Source organism: Pomacea canaliculata, linkage group LG9, assembly GCF_003073045.1.
Source record: "Pomacea canaliculata isolate SZHN2017 linkage group LG9, ASM307304v1, whole genome shotgun sequence".
In the NCBI taxonomy this organism is placed as follows: domain Eukaryota; kingdom Metazoa; phylum Mollusca; class Gastropoda; order Architaenioglossa; family Ampullariidae; genus Pomacea; species Pomacea canaliculata.
Window position 1 is genome coordinate 22367663 of NC_037598.1, and position 20230 is coordinate 22387892.

General features: G+C 40.0%; 2 protein-coding genes across 8 annotated transcripts in view; one reads left to right on the top strand and one right to left on the bottom strand.

The window, feature by feature from the left end:
* Positions 1 to 5632, bottom strand: part of LOC112571414 (mRNA-decapping enzyme 1B-like) — a 62974-nt gene extending 57342 nt beyond the window's left edge. For both annotated transcript variants that reach the window (XM_025250352.1, XM_025250350.1), the window contains exons 1-2: positions 5507 to 5632; positions 2429 to 2469 (exon numbers count right to left, since the gene is read on the bottom strand). In XM_025250352.1, the coding sequence (XP_025106137.1) occupies positions 2429 to 2469; positions 5507 to 5620 (155 nt within the window). In that variant the 5' untranslated portion in view covers positions 5621 to 5632. The remainder of the gene's footprint in view (positions 1 to 2428; positions 2470 to 5506) is intronic.
* The window catches only part of LOC112571409 (muscle calcium channel subunit alpha-1-like), a 118601-nt gene that overhangs the window by 16880 nt on the left and 81491 nt on the right, over positions 1 to 20230 (top strand). For 3 of the 6 annotated variants that reach the window (XM_025250334.1, XM_025250338.1, XM_025250335.1), the window contains exons 1-4: positions 5814 to 6139; positions 8272 to 8641; positions 10306 to 10411; positions 12577 to 12716. In XM_025250334.1, coding sequence (XP_025106119.1) covers positions 6121 to 6139; positions 8272 to 8641; positions 10306 to 10411; positions 12577 to 12716 — 635 coding nt within the window. In that variant the 5' untranslated portion in view covers positions 5814 to 6120. Of the gene's footprint in view, positions 1 to 5813; positions 6140 to 8271; positions 8642 to 10305; positions 10412 to 12576; positions 12717 to 20230 lie in introns of those variants that run through there. The other 3 variants (XM_025250339.1, XM_025250336.1, XM_025250340.1) reach the window with 2 other exon arrangements.

Consider the following 20230-nt stretch of genomic DNA (forward strand, 5'->3'; position numbering starts at 1 on the left):
TTTTCTCTCTCTCTGTTTTGCATTTAGCTCACTGATTTTACCCGCAAAAAAAGTTAACGACGGTCTTTCTCAAGATACAGAAACGGATGGATACAACCTGCTTCAATGAAACGCCCAGAAAGTAATATCTCCCAAAGGGCCTCACACTTCTGAGTAGTGGGAGTTATTCACAACTAACGTAGACTGACTCACCAAAATAATGCTACATCAATGTTTATTTCAAACTACGCAGAATTTGAATAAAGCAGTGGCTTATTATTGCATTTTAATGAAAAATAATAAAAACGTGTGATTTATATTGCACATAATTACGCTCACAAATGAGCACACTCTATACGCTTAGGAGACACGAATAGATTCCGATGGACGGAAGGAGAAACAAGTATGCAGACAAATAATAAAAGACAAATATTGAATGCCCAAAAAGGAATCAGGGAACAAACAATAAGGTTGAACAGTGTCATAAGTATGGAGAGAAAGACGAGCAGGCGGACTAGTCAATTGACCATAATCACAACTATTGACAACTATGTTCATCGGTGTAACGAGTAATGTTCATGGAACAAATGTATTTTTTACTTTTAATTTTAAAAGGGGGTTGAGGAAGAGTGGGGACGACGGAAGGCCTTTAGATGGACTTGACCATCCGCTCTGGGTTTCCAAACACTCCAATCACGGAGAGTTGAACTCTCTCTTGAAAGTTCTTGTCAATGTTCCCTCACGGTACTCGCGTGTCTGTTATGGGACTCGTGCCAGTGTTTACCAACAACTAACACCAGAGGTGGGGTGGGGGGAGGCGCATGCGAAGAAAAGAGATCTGGCGTACAAACAGATACATGAAAGTGACATCTTGAGACAGAACAGATCTTACCGACCCCCTCCCCAAACTCACTTTGCCTCCCCATCGTCAAAACCTTGCAGCGGGCCCCAGCTGCTGTAAATTGAAAATAAGCATCTCATCGTGATCATAGCCCAGCAGTGCAAGTCACCCAACGATAGGCTGCTGCCGTTGGACCACCGGCAGAGTACCTGCACAGCGCATGCATCTCACCGACTTGCCGGGAGGGACGTAGTGTCAGGTGACTTACTACTTTAGGCAGGTACGACAAAGCCCTACCAGTTAAATCCCCACCCCCCACGACCACCATCACCAGCACTCCCCTCCATCCCCGGATCCCGCGGCTCGCCCCTATCTTCTCTCTTCCACAAACACATGCGTGCGCGCATATTATGTGTGAAACACCTGGAGCGGCTTCTGGGCCTGAGCCCGGGTGCATCACACAACCTGGCTGGCGCTGTACAGCATGTGTGAATCAACACCATGCAGCCGCCACTTTTGCTACAATTTACAATAGACGGGCTAAGTATCTGCAGAGTATGGGGCGCGGGGGAGGGGCTTTTGGTACCCAGACAAATACAAGTGAACCTTTCACCAAGCTTGTCAACTTTTTTGTATAACCGTTATATAGAAACTTTGCCAAACTATCTCAACCGTTCATCAAACATTCGTCGAGATCTGCCCAGTTAAGAAGGGTCTTTAGGCAGGGATAAACTTTTTAGCCTGCCTAGAAACAGAAGTAGACATGTGATTCAATAGACCTTAAACAGTTTGCTTGACTTACAGTGCTGCCCTCCCTTATATAAACAAATAATAAACTAGTGTATAAAAAAACAGAGTTTATATGTGTGTGCATGTATAAAACAAATTACCTATGCATATAAAGCAGAATTTTCATCTGTCAGGACAAGCACATAGAATGAAATACAATAAAATTTTAATCAGTGAGGATGAGATGTAAATAAAATGTAACCTGCAGTGAGTGCACAGTGTGATGCTGCCCAATACACAAATCTTTTTTTTTTTTTAAGAGAATGAATATAAAATACTGAATTAACAGTAAGGTGTCGCCCAATATTTAAACCCTTTTTTTGGAGACTGAAAATATATATATGTTTAGTTAGTTTAGTCCTTGTTACTCATCGAGGAGCATAGAGCTGCAATATATATTTATATAAACTAATATATATATTTTTGAACTAACAATTAGGTGAAAATGAAAGGGGGCATGGGAAAAGGACGCCGCAATATATATATATATCGAAACTAATATATATATTTGAACTAACACTAAAGTGCCAATCAAAGGGGGCATGGGAGGAGGACGCCGCAATATATATATATCGAAACTAATATATATATTTGAACTAACACTAAAGTGCCAATCAAAGGGGGCATGGGAGGAGGATGATGATGACAAAGAACACAATGTGATGGTTCTATAAGATCAGTTGGAGCGAGACACTATGTGTGATACATTCAAGATGATTAAACATAAACACTATGATAATGCTCACAAGCCTCCACTTAGTTTTAGCATGTGAATAATGTCAGAGGAACGCAATGAAAAGAAAAGGTTTCAATACTTACCGTTTGTAGACAAACAATGACCCACTGATGGATGTTTTCTCCTAAATAAAAAGGAAAAAAAAAATTATAAGCACATGCACAGGATACTGGAGCTGAATGCATGATTCACATTGACCCAGCACTATCAGCATGTACTTGTTGGCTTAGATGAATTATGTCCTTTTGATAACTTTTTTTCCTCGCCAGTATGTTTTTGTACTATGATGATGGTATTTGTTACATATGTAACCATCCCTAATCAAAAGGGAAAAAAGGACTCACACAGGTGCCCTTAAAACCTGAAAAATTATTAACTTCGTTTGCATCAGAATGTGATGCTCATACCTTAGGCATCACTAAACCAATGTCTTTAACTGTTATGCTTAAGCATTAAAAGCTGATTTTTGCTCTACTTTAAAAAAATGTAAATTTAGTATGCTAAATAAAAATCATTTAACTAGGTGTGTTCTACTGAGATGTAAAATGGGACTAATTTTGACTATGGTAATAGTATTATTACTACATTCAATCAGTTGTTTCTGAGTTATGTGTGTGTGTGCGCCAGAGCGCAAAGACATGGTTAGAGCTGGGAAGAAACAGGAGAAAGGTTAAGAAATGAAAGGCATAATGCAGGGGAAGCAACAGCTGTATTTTTGATCTTCAAGGGGGAAAATGTGCATTATCTACCCTTGTGCCACACAGTTGGGATAGGGTATTGCTAATCAGAACAGAAAATAATAACAGACGTGCTATGGTTTTTACCTAACACTGCTTAAAACTTGCAAGTCTGGCTCCCATTTAAATCGGTGTTTTTGTCACTGCATCCTGCTATCAAAACACTTAAGCACCTGGTGTAAAAATTCACACTAACTCTATGAACTAAGGGAAAAAAAATACTAAACTTCATTCAACTGCTTTCTGTTATATATCTCATCCAATTTACTTTTTTTAAAAATTATAACCAAAACCAAAAACAAAAAAAATCCCTTCAAACGTAAAGAGTCAGTTAATCGCTGAATGGCATTAAGACAATCTGAGACACAAAAATACAAGGAACACATTTTCACAACTTATGTTTTGGTCTATGCAATTTGCATTCAGATATGTAACTAATAATCTTGAAACATAATATATGATTTCTTTCCTCATTAGCGGGGATATCAGTATTTGGCTTGTAGTCCGTGCTGACATGTACGGTCTATGCATTCCACCCAAGTTTTGAGTGGGACGTGCATGTAGGCTATAGTGTCCATACTGTAGTATTATTATTTTATTTTCCAGTTGTTATGTATACTTTGTTTTAAAATTCAGTTGTCTTTGTGTTATTTCTGCTGTTCATCTTTATCTCCTTTTGTTTTCTTTATTTTATGGAGAATACATTCAATTGTCGGCCCTAACCCTGACAGTATGTTCAGTTCCAAACCGTTTCACTTCAGCTTTCTAACCGCCAACACCAAGTACTCGGCTGAGAAAGACCTTTTATTGCTCGGCTTATTGCCTGTGATCTCCACCCTGCCTCGAGGCCAGGGTAGCAATTAGGGAAAACTGACCGCTGGTACAGCACCGGGTACTCCTACCTTCCTTCGCATGGGCGAAACCATTTAAAAAATACGCCCACTTCGACTTCAGCCTTTAAATAAGCTGAAAGGCAAAACCCTGCATTTTCAAATTTTCATTGTGGATATGCTGCAGTTTAGCTCAGAAATATATTTAAATGCTCATCTTGAGCGTTAGGGTTTTAGGGTTAGAGTAACCTGCATGTTGGCTTCTTTCTATGACCCTTTACTCTCTTCGTACACAGTATGGATTGATCTAATGTATAAGTTACAGTTATTTATTTATTTTTTGACTCTTCTCAGACATACATCATTTTACTTCACAGCAACAATGTTTAATGGACAGTGAATGAGTTTTAGAGATGTGAGACTTCTATTTCCGACAAAAAGTTTTTCAAAGATTGTTGGGGTTTTCTCCCGATTGATTTACAATCTGTATTGACCTCTTTGGCACACAGTGTTTTCCATTGCCATCACTGACTGGGACTGAAATTAAGCAACTTCTAGAAGATACTGTTGATGTCTCAAGTGCAGTTAACTTATCCATCAGCCAATATACTCTATACAAATAAACAATATATAATGTATTATTCCTTAAACTGAATTCAATTATTTTGTTATGACCACATAAAGTATAAGAAAATATAAGAAAACAAAATGAAAACCGAGTCTTAATCTCAATTAGTTGAGATATTGCTGCTTGAAGCTTGTGATTTGCATCACAGCTGTAACTGTTTTATTGTGGACCATGTTTGAAGCTCTCGTATACAGCAGCTTAAAACGTTAAAAGCTTCCAAGAGCTTTTGTATAAGAAATTACCAACACTGACTTTCTACTGAAGTGAGTAAAAAATTAATTTGCAAAAAAAATAACGAAAAAGCATCAAAATCAGGAAAAAATACAATATTGTTCATTATTTTGCATGCAATCATTTTTTCAAGTACTACATTTCAAGGATTATGTTACTAAATACACCAAAAAGATATTTACTTCAAAGTAAACATTTTAATTCTTCTTCTAATATTTTGTTAATTAAAATGAAAACTACACTGATGTCGAAAAACACAAACCATAAAAACTTGCAAAATGTTTTTGCTTCAAATAAGGCTTTTTTAAAAAATTATTAATCACTATCTGCATCAGGCTGAGTACTTGACTTCAAAATCGCTCTTTCTTTTACTCTATAAAACGAACTTAGAAACGAAATTATAAGATGCGAATAATTATGCTGGTTTGATTCTCTCCCTTACACTTCCAGAAGACAAAAACTTTGGCATCCCTCACATACAACTGCATTTTGTTTTCAATGTTAGTGCATATTGTTCATCCTTTCAAATGCCATCAGCAGTAAACTAAGCCCCTTTTATTTCTTAACAGGCGACTAACTAGGGTATTTATTTATCCGAGGCAAAAACAATCAGTCTGTGAATGAAAATGAAACTGTCGAAGCAGAATGGTACCATATGAATATAAAACACTTTTGCAGTTTATCAAACCTAATTATAAAATCGCAAATAATTATTTGTAAATCAAAGGTTCTCACCCACTCATCCTTGTAAATGTAGAGAGCGACTTGTTTTGCCGTGCCAAGTATTTCTGTAATGTACGGATCTCTTTGCTGCAAAGTAGCCAAGTTGATGCGGTTTTGATCCGCCATTTTGTTGAGTCTATCAGGGTCGCAGTAAATATTTGTGCAGCAGACAGCAGATGGTAAACAATTTTTTAAAATAAAAGTATAAATCAAATCATTCAATCAAAACCACTCTTCTTTCAAATTTGTATAAAGTCCTTTCAATTTTCTTTTTTAAAACTTCTATTTTTTCGAAAAATAAGGTATAACATTTCGAGCGGCTTTCGGCTTCAGTTAAATCTATTTTTTAAAAATGTTAACGTAAGAAAGAAAAGTTGCCAAACGTTATATAAAAAAAAATCTTCATTGACAGATTCTTTTATCTAATTAGGTATTTTGAGAAGTTTTCTTTATTTATAGGAGCACTACAAAAATCATAAATTGTAAGACTTGTTAGTCAAAGAATGGCTCGGCACCGAAGGCCCCGGATGGAAGTGCAATTTTGTGGGTTTATCAGAAAAATGGACGAAAACGAGAGATAGGAGTAAAACATTTTCAGGAACATCCCCATTTGCTTGTTCCTAAACATGGCCTCATCGCCGACAGGTTTGTGACATAATTTTCTTTCGTTTTATTTATGTTTGTACTTTGTGTTTTGGACTTGGATGCACTTGGGTGTTGATGGTGATTCTGCATCTCTGCAACCACAGCAGACATCTCTGAAATATGGCAGCTTCATTCAGTCATTAGTTGACGTGCACAAAAATCAGTTTTTAAATCTCTTAACACGTTTCAAGCCGTGTATTTAGAAATGGAGTTTTATTATTTAATTGCTTTTAATGGATTGTCGCATACTTTGGAACACAAAGACACAAGATGCCACAAGCAGGTTACTGAGGAGTGAACGAATGAATGAAAGAAGAAAATGCGACTGCTCCAGTCAGACGTCTGACTCGGAGTGTACAAAGCACCTAGACGATTTACATGACAAACTTAATGGTACACAATCATTAAATTTGTGTTAGAAGCAAGATAACATGTTTAAAGTGACATCGTGTTTGATTTATTTTACTACTGATTAGTACGTAGACGTGTATATACAACAGCAATGTATTAAGAGCCCCTGCTTGTGAGCAGCAAATTGTTTTGTTGCAAAATCTTTCTGTTCCAGCGGTCTGTCATGGACCTATCTTTAGGTCTGCTTTAAAACATGGTTGTGTACACAGAAGCTTCTGTGATATTAACTTGTTTACTGTGGGTAACTTGTTTAACTTGTTTAATGCAGGTTTTCTATGAAACTGTAACTTTTTACTAAAATGTTTATTTTTATACAAGTTTTCGGGTGAGAGGCCTATCTCTAAATATTATGGTTGTCCTTTCATTCTGGCAGGTGGTTCTTTGGCTTGATAATTGTTGTGAGATGAGAACACGGTGTGTCAATCTTAATTGAATCTTAGCGTTGGGTCTGCAAACATTGTTGCCATGATTCTTATTTGTAATTTAAGTTTATTCCTTGTTACTCCTTGAGGAGCATATGGCCACAACAGCACCTTGTCAGCGGACTCGGTTTTGGGCAGCCCTTCACCCTCCCCTAGTTTGGGTCCATGTCGTTCCGACATCTTTTGTTTGCCTTGCTCTCTACTGTTCTTTTCCAAGTCTGCTTTAGTCCCCCAGCTCTCCTCTTATTGGTAGTATACAATTGTGTAAATCTTTCCTTTTCATGCTCAAGCTACAAAGATTGTCTTGAATTTTCATATGTGGTATGGCAGGGGGAAAAAAATCTTCTTTACTGTATCTCAAGATCTCATTGCTATGACCGTTATTCAGTTTGTTGATATTCTTTAAGAAGCTTGATTTCACAAGTGTTCCTGGCAAGCAGATCCATAAAGGAATGACACTAAAAAATATAATAAGAGAGAAAAAGTATTATAGATTTTTGTGCAAGCAGCAACAAAATGTCATAAAATCTTGGAGAGACTTTTAGACAATCACCATTTGCAACAGTTTATAAATATAATAACATGTTTCCAATTAAAAGATAGAGTTAAAAGAGATTGTGGTTATAATAATATTACTAATCATTCTTACCAGTTACCATTCACAACACATAATCATGGACTTTGTCACTTTCTCAAAAGTCACAAAATGAAATTTGAAATACCATTGGGGAAAGCGAGGTCAGTTGTTATAATATATACATTACATACTGACAATTTTAAGAGTACAAAAATCTATTGATTATAGAAGTACATCACCAATACACCAACAGTCACTAGTAATAGAATTTTTCCTTCACTTTTTTCATCTCCTGCCATATGTGTTTTGTATGAGTTTGGAGATAAACACTTTTAGAGATGTGGTCGATGTGAATCCTGTGGGCTAAACATGTGAGCATTTATAATGAAAAGTAATATGTGATGTATTCACCAACACTGTTTGATGCATTGTCATACATGAAAATAGCTTGTACAGTGGTAAATAAGATAAAAGACGTATGTGTGTGTGTCCATGCATGAACATGTATACACTCTTGTATGCTTCTGCATTTATATGTTTATGTGTGTTTGAGCTTTCAGGCTGTATATTTCCTTTTTATTTAACCATTAAAATGCTTGCAGGTGCTATTCCTGAGCAAACTATGATGTACTAATATGTACACACCCTAATTACCAGAAATTGATTTTTTTAATAATCATTTAATTTTTTTTATGAAGTATATGTAATGATTTTTGTTACAGGGGCCCACAATGAACGACCAGCTCCCAGGCAAGGAGATACTGGGGGCAGCACTGACAGCCCACAAAGGCCTCTCAGAGAGGGGCCAGGAACAGGGGCAGAGCCCCCACCTAATCAGCAGTCACCAACAAAAATTCATACAACTGGGCAGGGGTACACACAGATACCACTGCGCACCACCGAATCTGGACGTGCCCTCAGCGCAGGGTGGAATACTGCATTAGCAGCGGCCACTGGGGCAACTGCTATGCAAAGAAAGAGAGCCAACATGAGGAAGCCACAAAATCAAAACGTTCGCCCAGTGCGGGCACTTTTTTGTTTGACTCTAAGGAACCCTCTCCGCAAACTCTGCATCAGAGTAGCAGAATGGAAATATCCTTTTATTGGTGCCTTTTGGGGTATTGAAATTGCTTTGTAATGATAGAATAAAGTGTATTTGTGGATAGACTAATGGGTCAACAAAATTTGCATCTGCTTGTTTTTACAACTCATTTGTTTTCAGATCATTTGAACTTGCTGTATAAACCAAAGAATATTGGTGATTGAAAAAAAGCTCAACTATACTATATTTTCCCATTCTCTTTCATTACCTACATTTTACTTCTTGTCCAGGAGGATTCCCATTATAAAGAAAAGAAAAAAACTTTCTTTGAATTTCCTGTAAGGTTTATTTCAGTTGATTTTAGTCTTAATTCTGTCTGTACATCAGCATGATCAAGTCATGTTTGTTTTACCTCTGAGTGCTTTGTCAAATTTTATTCTTTGATAGAGCTAAGATGGTAATCAAGATTTTGCACATATGTTACATTGATCATACAATTGAAACATTGAGACATTAGAGGGAAAATGAACAATTGTATAATTTTTTTACAGCAAAAATATCAAATTTCGCATAGGAAAATCTCTCTTGGGCTGTTTTAGGATTTACTGTGGAACACAGTCTACCATAATTTTTAAACTTTGGAATTGTCTCCTATACTGTTTTGGTCAATATGCATCAGCCTTGATGCTGCCGTGTTTCTGTGACAAACCATTTAGTTTTCAAGTTTTGTGCAAATGATCTTAGCATTTTCTAGATAAAGAATTTATTTGGCCCTTCGACCAGACACAAGAAAGCAGAGAAGAAACAATTATCACAGTTGATTTTGTCCCAATCAACTTCTATCATTGCTTTGCATTACCAAATATTATGAGCAACAATATTTATAACAATAAAGTTGTAAATTTTCTGAACATGTGTATGCATGCATAAATTGCTGTATATGTGCTTTCACATGTTTTAGACCAGTTCTTCTCCACCTTAGTTGCCTCCAGCTATTTTCTGTCAGGACTGTAAAGATGATTGCATATTTCAGTCACATATATATTTATGGACAAATACATTAACATGTGCAGATGCATATTGCATGTGTTTGCAATTAAATAAGTTTGCATGTACACACATATGTAATACAGGGATGTATACCAGAAAATGACCATTTAAAAATCTTTATATAACTTTCTTTGCTTTCATCCTGTCTCTGTTAATTTGTTATTTAAAAAGAGGATGCAATTATTGCATTGAAAGGAAGAAATGAAGAGTAGAGGTTGGCAACAGTTATTCTGCTGCTGGAGACTTGAAGGTGTGAGGATAACTGAATGCAAGGAGACATTGTATGAGTGAGCAGAGACGGTGCTGGTGGGATGTAGGGCCTTGGGCAAATAGAATTCTGGGGCCTTTGGAAGCCAGTAAAACATACACACTTTATAGCACAGGGCCCCCATCAGGCGCGGGAGCCTTGGGCAGGTGCCCCTGCTCGTCCCCCTCCCCTACACCTTTACTAGCATCAGCTCTGGAGCGAGCCTGTATGTTTGAATTCACGTGTGTTAAAGCATAAGTGTTCCACAAATTTCTTTTGTTCTGGATGACAAATCTTTAGTATCATTAGTTAAGAAGTATCACAACTATTCGTTTTTATTTTAAGTTTGTATGCCTTCACTGTTGACTGCTATCTTTTTGAGCACATTCTAGTTTTTTTTTCTTTAACTTAGCTCACAGCATTTGAGTTTTTAATATTGATCACCATTTTTGCCAACTGTGTGGCATTGGCCATCTATACACCATATCCACAATCAGATTCCAATGATGTCAACTCCGCATTGGTAAGTTCCTTGTCTTTATTTTTTTATGCATAAAAAAGGGAATGAAAGAGTGGGTGGGCAAGTATAAGCAAGTGATTAGGACAAACATTATTTTTGAATGCTAGCTTTAGCCAACCATAACTAATGTAGATAATCATAGGTAATTTAATTTGAAGTTGCTGACCTCATTCATCATCTCTACTGAAGCTGAAGGTTCAGTGAACGAGAGAACAATTATGGGGACTTTTTTATTGGTTGAGATCTCTCTGCTTCTTGGTGCTAAATAGTTAATGGCTTCTGAAATGTCTTATTTGTCATCATTCTCTTTATATCAGCTTATTTGTACATGAGGCTGCAGTATATCATGATGAACACATGAATCAGATGCATAATGATAGTACAATCACTACTTTTTGTGTCATGTTATTTCAGTATTCTGAAGATAAAATATCTTAAATATGTGTAATGCTAGACCTTAAGTACAATGTGAGCTAGACAAAACAGCCGTGAGAGGAAGGGATTGCCACTGGACCACTTTTTTTTACCTTAACTTTCCTGTTAAATGAAGGAATGTTGAAGTGCTTCTGCAACAGTTGCTTACTGCTTAGAATTACAGTGGGGGTGGGGGCCATTTCCAGAATTCTTCAGGTCAGCTTACATGCAGGGTGGGGGGGGGAGGTAGGGTGACAGCTGCACCAGAATCTCATTGATTTTGTCAGCCCCAGTATCAAGCAGTTGTCAAGCATGAATGATGATTGCATCCACTCTATGTTCATCATCACTTTGAACCATTTTGTTTCTTCTATGTGTGTGTGGGCATGCATTCATGCATGTGTACATGTATGTGTGTATGGTATGTTAGTAACTTATAAGGTATAATTAACAACTGCAGAACATAAATATTTAGTGCTGTTGTGAACCAGATTTTCAACAGGTGTAAACAGACATTCTTGGTTGCTTAGTTTATGATTTCCATCACGTGAGAGCAGCTGACAAATATTTTGATAAAATCTTGTGCTAATCCAATAGACCATTTAAGGAAAGAATGTTCTTTTCAGTCACTAAACGTTTGGTTACATATATCAAGAGTGCAATAGGGAACTGGTAGTAGTATGAGTAGAACCAGCAGAGTAATGAGGAGATATGCCATTAAAGTAGCCATGGCTTAAATGTCAGCTTGTTCTTATGAATTGTGCATATTTTGATAACTCTTTTGTAACTGCGCACTGATAGAAAAAATTTTTTTTTAAACAAAAGACTGGGGAAGCTTTTTCCCCACCTGCCTGGAGTAATGTTGTCATTACAGCAGCCTTTTTCTTCTGACCATTTTAAACTGGTTGTAATGTAGTCTTTTTGTCCAGTAGCGTGTGTAAGGTATTTTTACAGTTTTGGTAAAGAGAAAGAAAAACCCTTCTTACCTTCAACTTTGTTCACATTCTATTATTGTCACTTAGACCCTAAGAATCTTTAGTTAGTGCATTTTGACCTTTCACTGCTATGGCAAATTTTTACTTAAATGTCTGCTGCTGGTAGGACTGATCACCACTCTTTGATTTGAGTGTAGAATATTATCTTCATGTTTGGTGGCTTTAGTTGCTCAGTTCAGATTAAAAATCAGATTAAGTTTGTTAAGGCATCAGTGAAAGGATGTAGTTATTATGTGGTACATTTAAGACACTTGTTTTGCTTCTAGAATAGCTCAAGTACTCAGCGAAAATCTCCACTTTTTATTTAAGATGGTTAGGTACATGACTTTATCGCTCAGCTTCATCTTCTATATTCCTTATCTTAAGTTGTTCGCATGGTCATTTTGTGTACGTCAGGCTAGTGTATGTGTCCTTTCATTCCCCCAGTCAGTGTGTGTGCGTGAGAGAGAGACTGGTTAGGGGAGAGAGAGAGAGCAAGTTTAGGCAAGTAGGGATTTAATTTGAGTTTAATGCATCTTATTTTTCTTATTAAAACTGAATCAACAGTGTACTACAATTTCAAAGTTTTGGAGAAAATATTTTTTTTAAAAAGATGTGGCTTTAATCTTGTCTTGTGCATGATAAAGCTGAAACAATAGCTGCTTCTGTATAACAGTCCTCCCTGCTTTTGTCTTCTATTTTATTAGTCTTTAATCAGATTGAAGAGAGTTTTGAAGATGGTATAAATGTCTGTTTAATTTTTTGTCCTTTTTTTTCCAGGAAAGGATAGAATATGTTTTTGTTGTGATATTTACAATGGAGGCAATTCTGAAGATCATTGCATATGGCTTTGTGCTGCATTCTGGTGCTTATCTCCGAAATGGATGGAATGTGTTAGATTTCGTCATAGTTGTTATTGGGTGAGTATCAGGCATTTGTGAATTAAGCGCAGTTTGTGTGTGTGTGAGAGAGAGAATGGGTGAGGGGTGCAGTGTGTGTGATTATGTATATCAGGGCTTCTGTTTACGCAAAAAATTGCGTACAGTACGCATTAAAAGTTCGGAGGACCCTTTCAATTTTCGTCAATGGGGTCCCCTTCAAATTTGGGCAAAGAACAGGGACCCCTTAAAAATCTGAAGAAGGGGTCCCTGGGACCCCAAAGAATTTAGCCTTAGCAGAAGCCCTGTATATGCATGCATACATTAGTTAAAACACATTCACAATACAGGTACAGGGTCATATTACCATCTCCTAAAAGAGAATTGGCAGACATGATACTTCACAGATACTTATTGTGAATGAAGTTAAGATGATGCATCAAATATACTGTTCTTTTTGCCTTTTCTCTGTCTCCCCAATGATATCTTGCTCATTCCTATTAACACACACACATTCATGCACATATAAATGCTTGAAATTTGATAGAGGATTGCTGACAATGGTTTCAATTGTGTTCCCCTTAAATCTTAATGTATTTGGCTTCACCATGAGCGTGCTTTCTGAAAGATGCAGAGTATCAGTTCTGCTCTCTTATGTACTGCTACATGTTCATTGCGCTCTATATCTTCAGATCTTGTCTGATAAGCTTATAGTCTTGTGTGATTTGGTTTACAGTATCAATGATCTGAGCACACTAGGACTGTAAGTTAAGCAGTTCTTCAGTACCATACTATTACCTAGATTTTAGCATCTTTAATTGATGCTCTTTGAATTTTAATTCACTTATCCAAATTAATACTTTTAAATTTGATTCAGTCCAGTGTCACTCTATAAACCCAGGCCATGTGCACAATACGTTTTTTTTAATAAATTATAAGAGCAGTTATAGGCAGTGCACTGTTAATGCAGAACGTTTGATTGATGCATCCTACATGCTAGAGCATTGGTTTTTAAAGGATCTCCTTGGGCATGTGTTAGGCAGCTTGAACACCAGTGGCAGGGAAGAAGAACTGTTGTGAATAGTCTCTGGCATCCAGCCATACATGCAGGGATTGGCATGCTAGTAGAATGGCATTTCCACTTCCACTTCCGCCTACACCTTTCCGGCACATTGCTTGCCAACCCTCCATCCCCAACCCCACCCACCCAATCCATGCATGCACACACATTATTAGTTTTAGGAAAAATTATTAGTTTGTTACCTTGTATATGTTTCTAGGGTAACCTTCTTCAGTTGACAGCAGTGACCTTTAAGATAATGCTGACAATTGTGAAGCACAAACCTTTCTGAATGTTTTATTCTCATCCATTCATTGGCAGATACCATGCATAGCAAAATGTTTGCCAAACATATATTTTGATAAAGTAGTTTATTGCATAACAAGCCAGTTGCAGATTATTATGTAGGCATGGTCTTAAATACAGTTACAGTGGTGCTGTAAAAAGATAGTGGTAAACAGCTTGACGTTTACAGGATTTGTGCTGTTTACAGTCAGGATGTTCTGCTTGGTGCTTCAGTAACAGCTGTGTGGCACATTATCTGAGATCAGTATGATGAAATGTCTGCATGATTGGTGAATCCCCAGGCCATCAGATGACAAAGATCTGACATATGGTTTATTAGGCATCATTTTCCCTTGAGAGACTTAGTAATTGATGTATTTAGTTTCCTATTACACTATGGATTTATGGTGAGTGGGTGGGGGTTTGGTTTTTTTTTTGTTTTTTGTTTTTTTTTTGCTCTTTTGCTATGTCAGATGCTGTGGAGTGTTCATTCTTTCTTAAAATCTAGCATATCTGACATTAAAAAAACATGGGAAAGCATAATCCAATTTCTTTAACCCATGAGGTGCAAGAATTTTTTAAAAACTAAATCATAAATGGTGGCATAGATATTCTTTAAGCATAGCTGGGACTCGTTGGCCAATGTATTTTGTGGCAGGCACTTTGGAAAACTTAGTGGTAAGGGGAAGACTACTTAAGGTGTGATGTACAATGCAAGTTGGTGGCTTTCTCGGTGGTAGGACGTGCTTGGGGCATGAAGGAAATGAGCAGTGCGTGCAACTGTCTTTAGGTTTCACCCTCAGAAATTCATTTTTGTGCTGCATTTGCCGCCGCAGAATGGCAGGTGGATGAGCGAATAGTGCGTTTATAATCCTGTCTGCCAAGTCTTGTAGCTTTTCTGTCCTGGCCTTGCTGGTACTCGGCTGCCTGCTTGGCAATCATGCGAGGTACTTGTAAGCGCAGATCAACACGCAGACAGAGACGGATGGTGGCGCCACAGGAGACGCTTTGTCATTACAATGGGACAGTATTGGTCAGTCCATGTCCGGCGTTTATGCTGGGGGCTGTCGGCCAAGCGGCAGGGTGCGGCGAGTATGGCAGATCCAGCAGTTGCTCCCTGAAAAGCGCAAACTGCGCAGAAAACAGTAGGGTGAGTCACTGATGGCTTGCAGAAGGCAAGCTGGTGCAGATTACAAGGAAGACAACGTTGGCGTAAGCCCTCTACCTCTCCGTCTCTCCCCCTCCAACCCAACACACAGCCCCTTCTTTGATCCTCACATCTAAGGCAGTGGAAACGCCAGTGGGATAGGTTTTGCAATATGCCTGGGCACGAATTGAACACCAGGTGGTGGGCTGGTAGTATATATACCCCTCCCCCAACCTACTTCCCATTCGCGCGCTCTTTACTAATAAAACAGATTGCATTTGGGGCTTTACATCAATACCGCTTGTTTCTTGTTGTGTTGGGGGTATTTTTTTTTTTTTGGGGGGGGGGACGCCACCTCCCACCCTTTCGCCTCATTATTATTAGTAGTAGATAAGATAATCTACTTTTTTCTTCCATCAAAGCCAAATTTTCAATGGTCTTGGCGGCCTCAAAGGCATATAGGCTGCTTCTGCTAGTTTTTGATTTATTTAAATCTGACCCTAGAGATCCTCTTAGCTAAGCAACATAAAGGCAGGAAGGACGGAAAGCAGAAGAAAGCTATTTTCACTGAGTGGAGTGACTGCAAACAGAAAGGGCCGATAAAGCTTTGCGTTGAAAATGCGCAGACTTGAGAAGCACTTCAATCTGTGGTTTAGCTGTGTAGTCGGAACGTTTGCCTGCTCCCTTGTCCGACCCAAAAGCAGAATAATGTACACACATAAAGGACAATTATGTGCACACTTATATATTTATATGAATGCTGTCTGTCAAGAGTAGAAGTCTCGGAAAACGAGTGGCCAGCATGGACAAGATGTCAGAAACGTCGTGAACGCTGTGCAGCCCACAGCCCACTATGGTTGGTGTGATATTGGCTTTACACAAACATGGCACAAAGAGGATAAAACAACGCTGTCCTATAGCTTTCCTCTTCTGTCTTTAACAATTCTGACGTGTAGCATGTCCCCCAAGATGAGACTTTAATAATACGCAAGGCATGTCACCAAAAGTTGTAAAGGCAGAACGAAATCTTGCGAATTCCGGCCTCTCTGAAGCGCCTTTGCCCAGTCTTAGCATCTGGATTTTGGAGGGAACACTCTTAGGTTGGTGGTGAATGCAGTCGAGTTCGGAGCAAAAGGGCACCGGAAGAACTCCCGTTGCTCACCCATCAGCGGCGAATACCCGAGCCATTGGACGAGCGACGTAAGGAAAGGGTAGGACTCCGCTTTCCGCACGTGCTCTTGACGCGCTGTACCACATACAGTTTATTGTCTGTGCAGCCACTGGACTGTAGAATCTTTACCTCAGCAGCTTGACAGTACAGGTAGTCCTCGACTTACGACGGGGATCCGTTCTTAACGCGGCGTCGTAAACCGAATTTCGACGTAAGTCGGATCCTACGTTCATACAGTACTGTACCATAATAGCAGTACAGTACTGCAAACACTTAGCCTATCCAAACACCTATCCTAACACAGTACCCTACATAATTATCAATCAACATAAGTACAGTAAAATATTGTAGTACACTACGCTTTGTTATCAGTCACTTTCATAGGAGCAGATGCTGTCACGTGTTCAAGTATGCGATCTTTATCCTTGATAATCGTAGCGACAGTCGAACGACTAAGTCCTAATGACCTGCCAATTTCTGTTGCTGTTTCCCCTTCTCAGATTGCCTTATTTTATCCACTTTCACCTCCATGGTGATGGCCTTCCTTTTCTTTGATGCACTGACCTCGTAAGTCAGAATGAGCGTCGTAACCACGAAACGACGTAACTCGAGACCGTCGTAACCCGAGGACTACCTGTATATGCTCACGGGTGATTTATTAGACTGCCGTTCTTTCTGTGCCTTTTCACGGTCAGCATGTGTAGATTTTCTTTATGAGTGATACCCCTTTACGGCATTTGCTTTTATGAATGGACCAGTTTACATAGTCATCAAGCATCTTTTGTGAATTGACTAGCTTATAGTGTTGCCAGTCCTCTTTCGGGAATGGAGCAGTTGACGATGTCGTCAGGTATCTTAAGCAAGCGCTTTAAATAATTGATTCTACATAATCCATAACTGGATGCATGTTATAGAGTTCGCCGACGATTGTAATGACGACTGGGCACTGGCCTGTCAATTTGCTACAAGAATTTCGGTTATGGAGTAGAAACGTCTGCAACACAAAATAATAATAATAATATATAAAAAGAGAGAGAAGATAATCCCAAAGGAATAAAGCCTTTTGATAAGCGTCGTCGAAAACATCGTCAGTGACATTTAAAAAACAGAAACAGCAATGAAACCTAAAAACCACAAGCGCGTGTGGCAGGTACTCTTCACAAATACCGCCCGAACAAGAGCCGGAAGTTACGTAGTCCTCATCTGGAGTCACCGCGGGTTTCGTTTTCCTAAACAAAGTCATTGTTCCGGCGGAGCTGTAAACTTGGTCTGCGTGACGGGTTCCCAAGTCGAGCGGCATTTTCTGACGTCTGAAAGACCAAGCGAAATGCCTGGGTCAGGGCCACATAATGTGTGTAGGGTTTGATGTTTGCTGGAGTTGGGGGAGTGGGTGGGAAATGTGCCCGATTAACTTTCGACAAACAGGACACAAGGCAGCTTACTCCCTGGCTTGCAGCGCAGCCAACCTCAAGGAAATGGCAGTTGGCTTCTTGTGCTGTTCTTTAACAGCGGAATGGAACGAGGCTAGGTGTGCGCCTTTGATACGCGCACCTGTTTGTCCGTGTGTGTGTGTTGGGGTGGACGGAATGTTTCCTTTTGCCTATCTAAAATGACCATGTAATTGTAGAGTCACCCATCCATCTTGCTCGCCATCAGCACAGCCCATGTACGTTAACGACTGGACGCTCTTTATTACGCGGTGCAGACAATATTTTTTTTGGTTTACTACCAGTTCCTCCTCCCTCTCCTCCATCCCCCGCCTACTTCTGCACCCGCTTGTATGCGCCAGCGGTTGCACGCGATGTGCAGCTGCGACTGGTGTGTGCTACTGGAGCAGACACACACACAAGCACGTGTGTCGGGGGGTTTTCAGGCTGTAACCTTCTCCAGGACTTGGCGACCACGCCAGAGCACAGCGCGAGGATCGATGAGCTGGCAACAGGTGATGGAAGTCTAATACACTAGCCGCCACAAGGGAAGGGGGGTATGGGGAGGAGGAATGGTAAGGAAGAACGAAGGAAAGGCGCTAAAATGGATGGCTCTATCAATGAACATTTGACCATTGTACATTTGTCTACGACACGACACTGAACGTGGAAGCTAGCTGTGCTGGTTGGTCGGTGACCGCCGTTCTCTGTCTCCCTCTTACATCCCGCCCTCACTCACCCTTCTTGTACAATGTGCCGTCCTCCAGCGCTTGCGCTCTGCAGCGTTTTATTGTGCATGCTAGAGGGGAGGGCAGGGCGGTTGGTCCAGCTGTGCATCAGCACGGCTTTGTACATTGGCTCAGTACATCAGCCCTGCTTTGTACATGGGCTCAATACATCAGCACGACTTTGTACATCGGCTCAGTACATCAGCTCAGCGCGGCTTCATACGGGGGCCGAACAGGCGAAGTTGGAGCAAGAGAGTTTGGAAGTGGCTTACAGCTAGCCACGATCTTTCCTCGTCAGCAGCGAGCTATACAAGCTTAAGTGAAGGGAGGCTTATTGTTTACCGAGCCTTGTTTATAAAATATACCCCACCCCCACCCACCCCGTCTGTTTGTGTGTCTGTCTCGTGAGCACTTTGTTTCCTTCACCCCTCATCGGCTCCAGCGTGCTTGACTAGCCTGACCTGTAATGACACCCGAGATTATGGCAAACCTGGAATAGCGGGTGGGAGGATAATGGTCTGCCGGCAAAGTGGCTGTTAGCGCGGCTCGTGCAGTGCACTCTCATCACTGCCGACCGATGTGGGGCGGTTTGGTGTCTTTCAACGTCAGGCGCTGCTCGGTGTTCAGCATCGCGTGGTCGGAACTGGGAGCTACTAAAAGAACGGTGCCGTCAGCGCAACATTTCCTTTATTATCCACAGTTTCCTTTTTGTCGCAGCCATCATGCAAGTCGTCCTCGTTCGGAAACTGAAGGTAGTTCCACCGTAGTTTTCCATGGAACAAACTTGTTCCTTCCTCGCCATACAATGCTACATTTGCAACGGTCGGAGAAGCGTTTGGCCGTAAAAATATGCACAAGTATTGTGCAAGCTTTACTCACAAATCTGCTTGTGAAAACACTTGGTTCACACTTCCTACGAAGATTCAAGTTGCAGAGTATTCTAGAAGGTGGGCGGGCGGGCAGGCACGTTCGTGTGTGCGGAGGGAGAGAGAAAGAGTGAATAGGAAATGCGACAGAGCAAACATTTTTAGGAAAGCGACACTGATTCCAAAAGTTTCCAAGAATTTCTCGCTGTTATTGGCCCCTTGTGTCATTTGTGTTTTCTTGTTGTTATTGGCCCTTTGTGTTATTTGTGTTTTCACGAAAAACTGACAAGTCGTTATTGAGGGGAATGCTGGTCTTAGGGTCACTGAGCGAAGCGTGTGAATCCGCAGGTGCGTCTTTTCATGGGTCTAGCAGGTAGCCCAGAGAAGGGAAGGGAGGGCATTAGATCCTTGGGGGAGATGGAGGCAAGAGTAAGCAGCAGCGCCGTTTTTTTCCCCTTTACCTTTTTGGGCTGTATGTAAGTCTGTTCTGCTGCCGGAGTTGTCGCTAAAAGGTTTGTGGCAGGTATCGCTGGGAGGTTTGGATCGAACGTTCTCAAGCCCCAAAAGCCTTGTACAAGAGGCTTTCCGTCGGTTTGTGGGGGATTTCCCAGATTTGGCCCTCGGCCTTAGTTTTGATGGCACTAGATAGAGGTGGCACAGAAAAATTCCTTCAATAAGCGGCGACAACGACCGTGAAGTCCTAGAAGAGCCATGTTGCTTTGTAACTAAACCCTGCCGATTGTTTGAAAAATGGTGCACTGGCTCTGCAGCCTGACAGCAGTGAAGACGCGATATAACTACAGACAACAGTAATGTCTCAATAGTTAATGCTGGAATAGAGCTATTATCTTGGAAACAGCAGATTGCGTGCA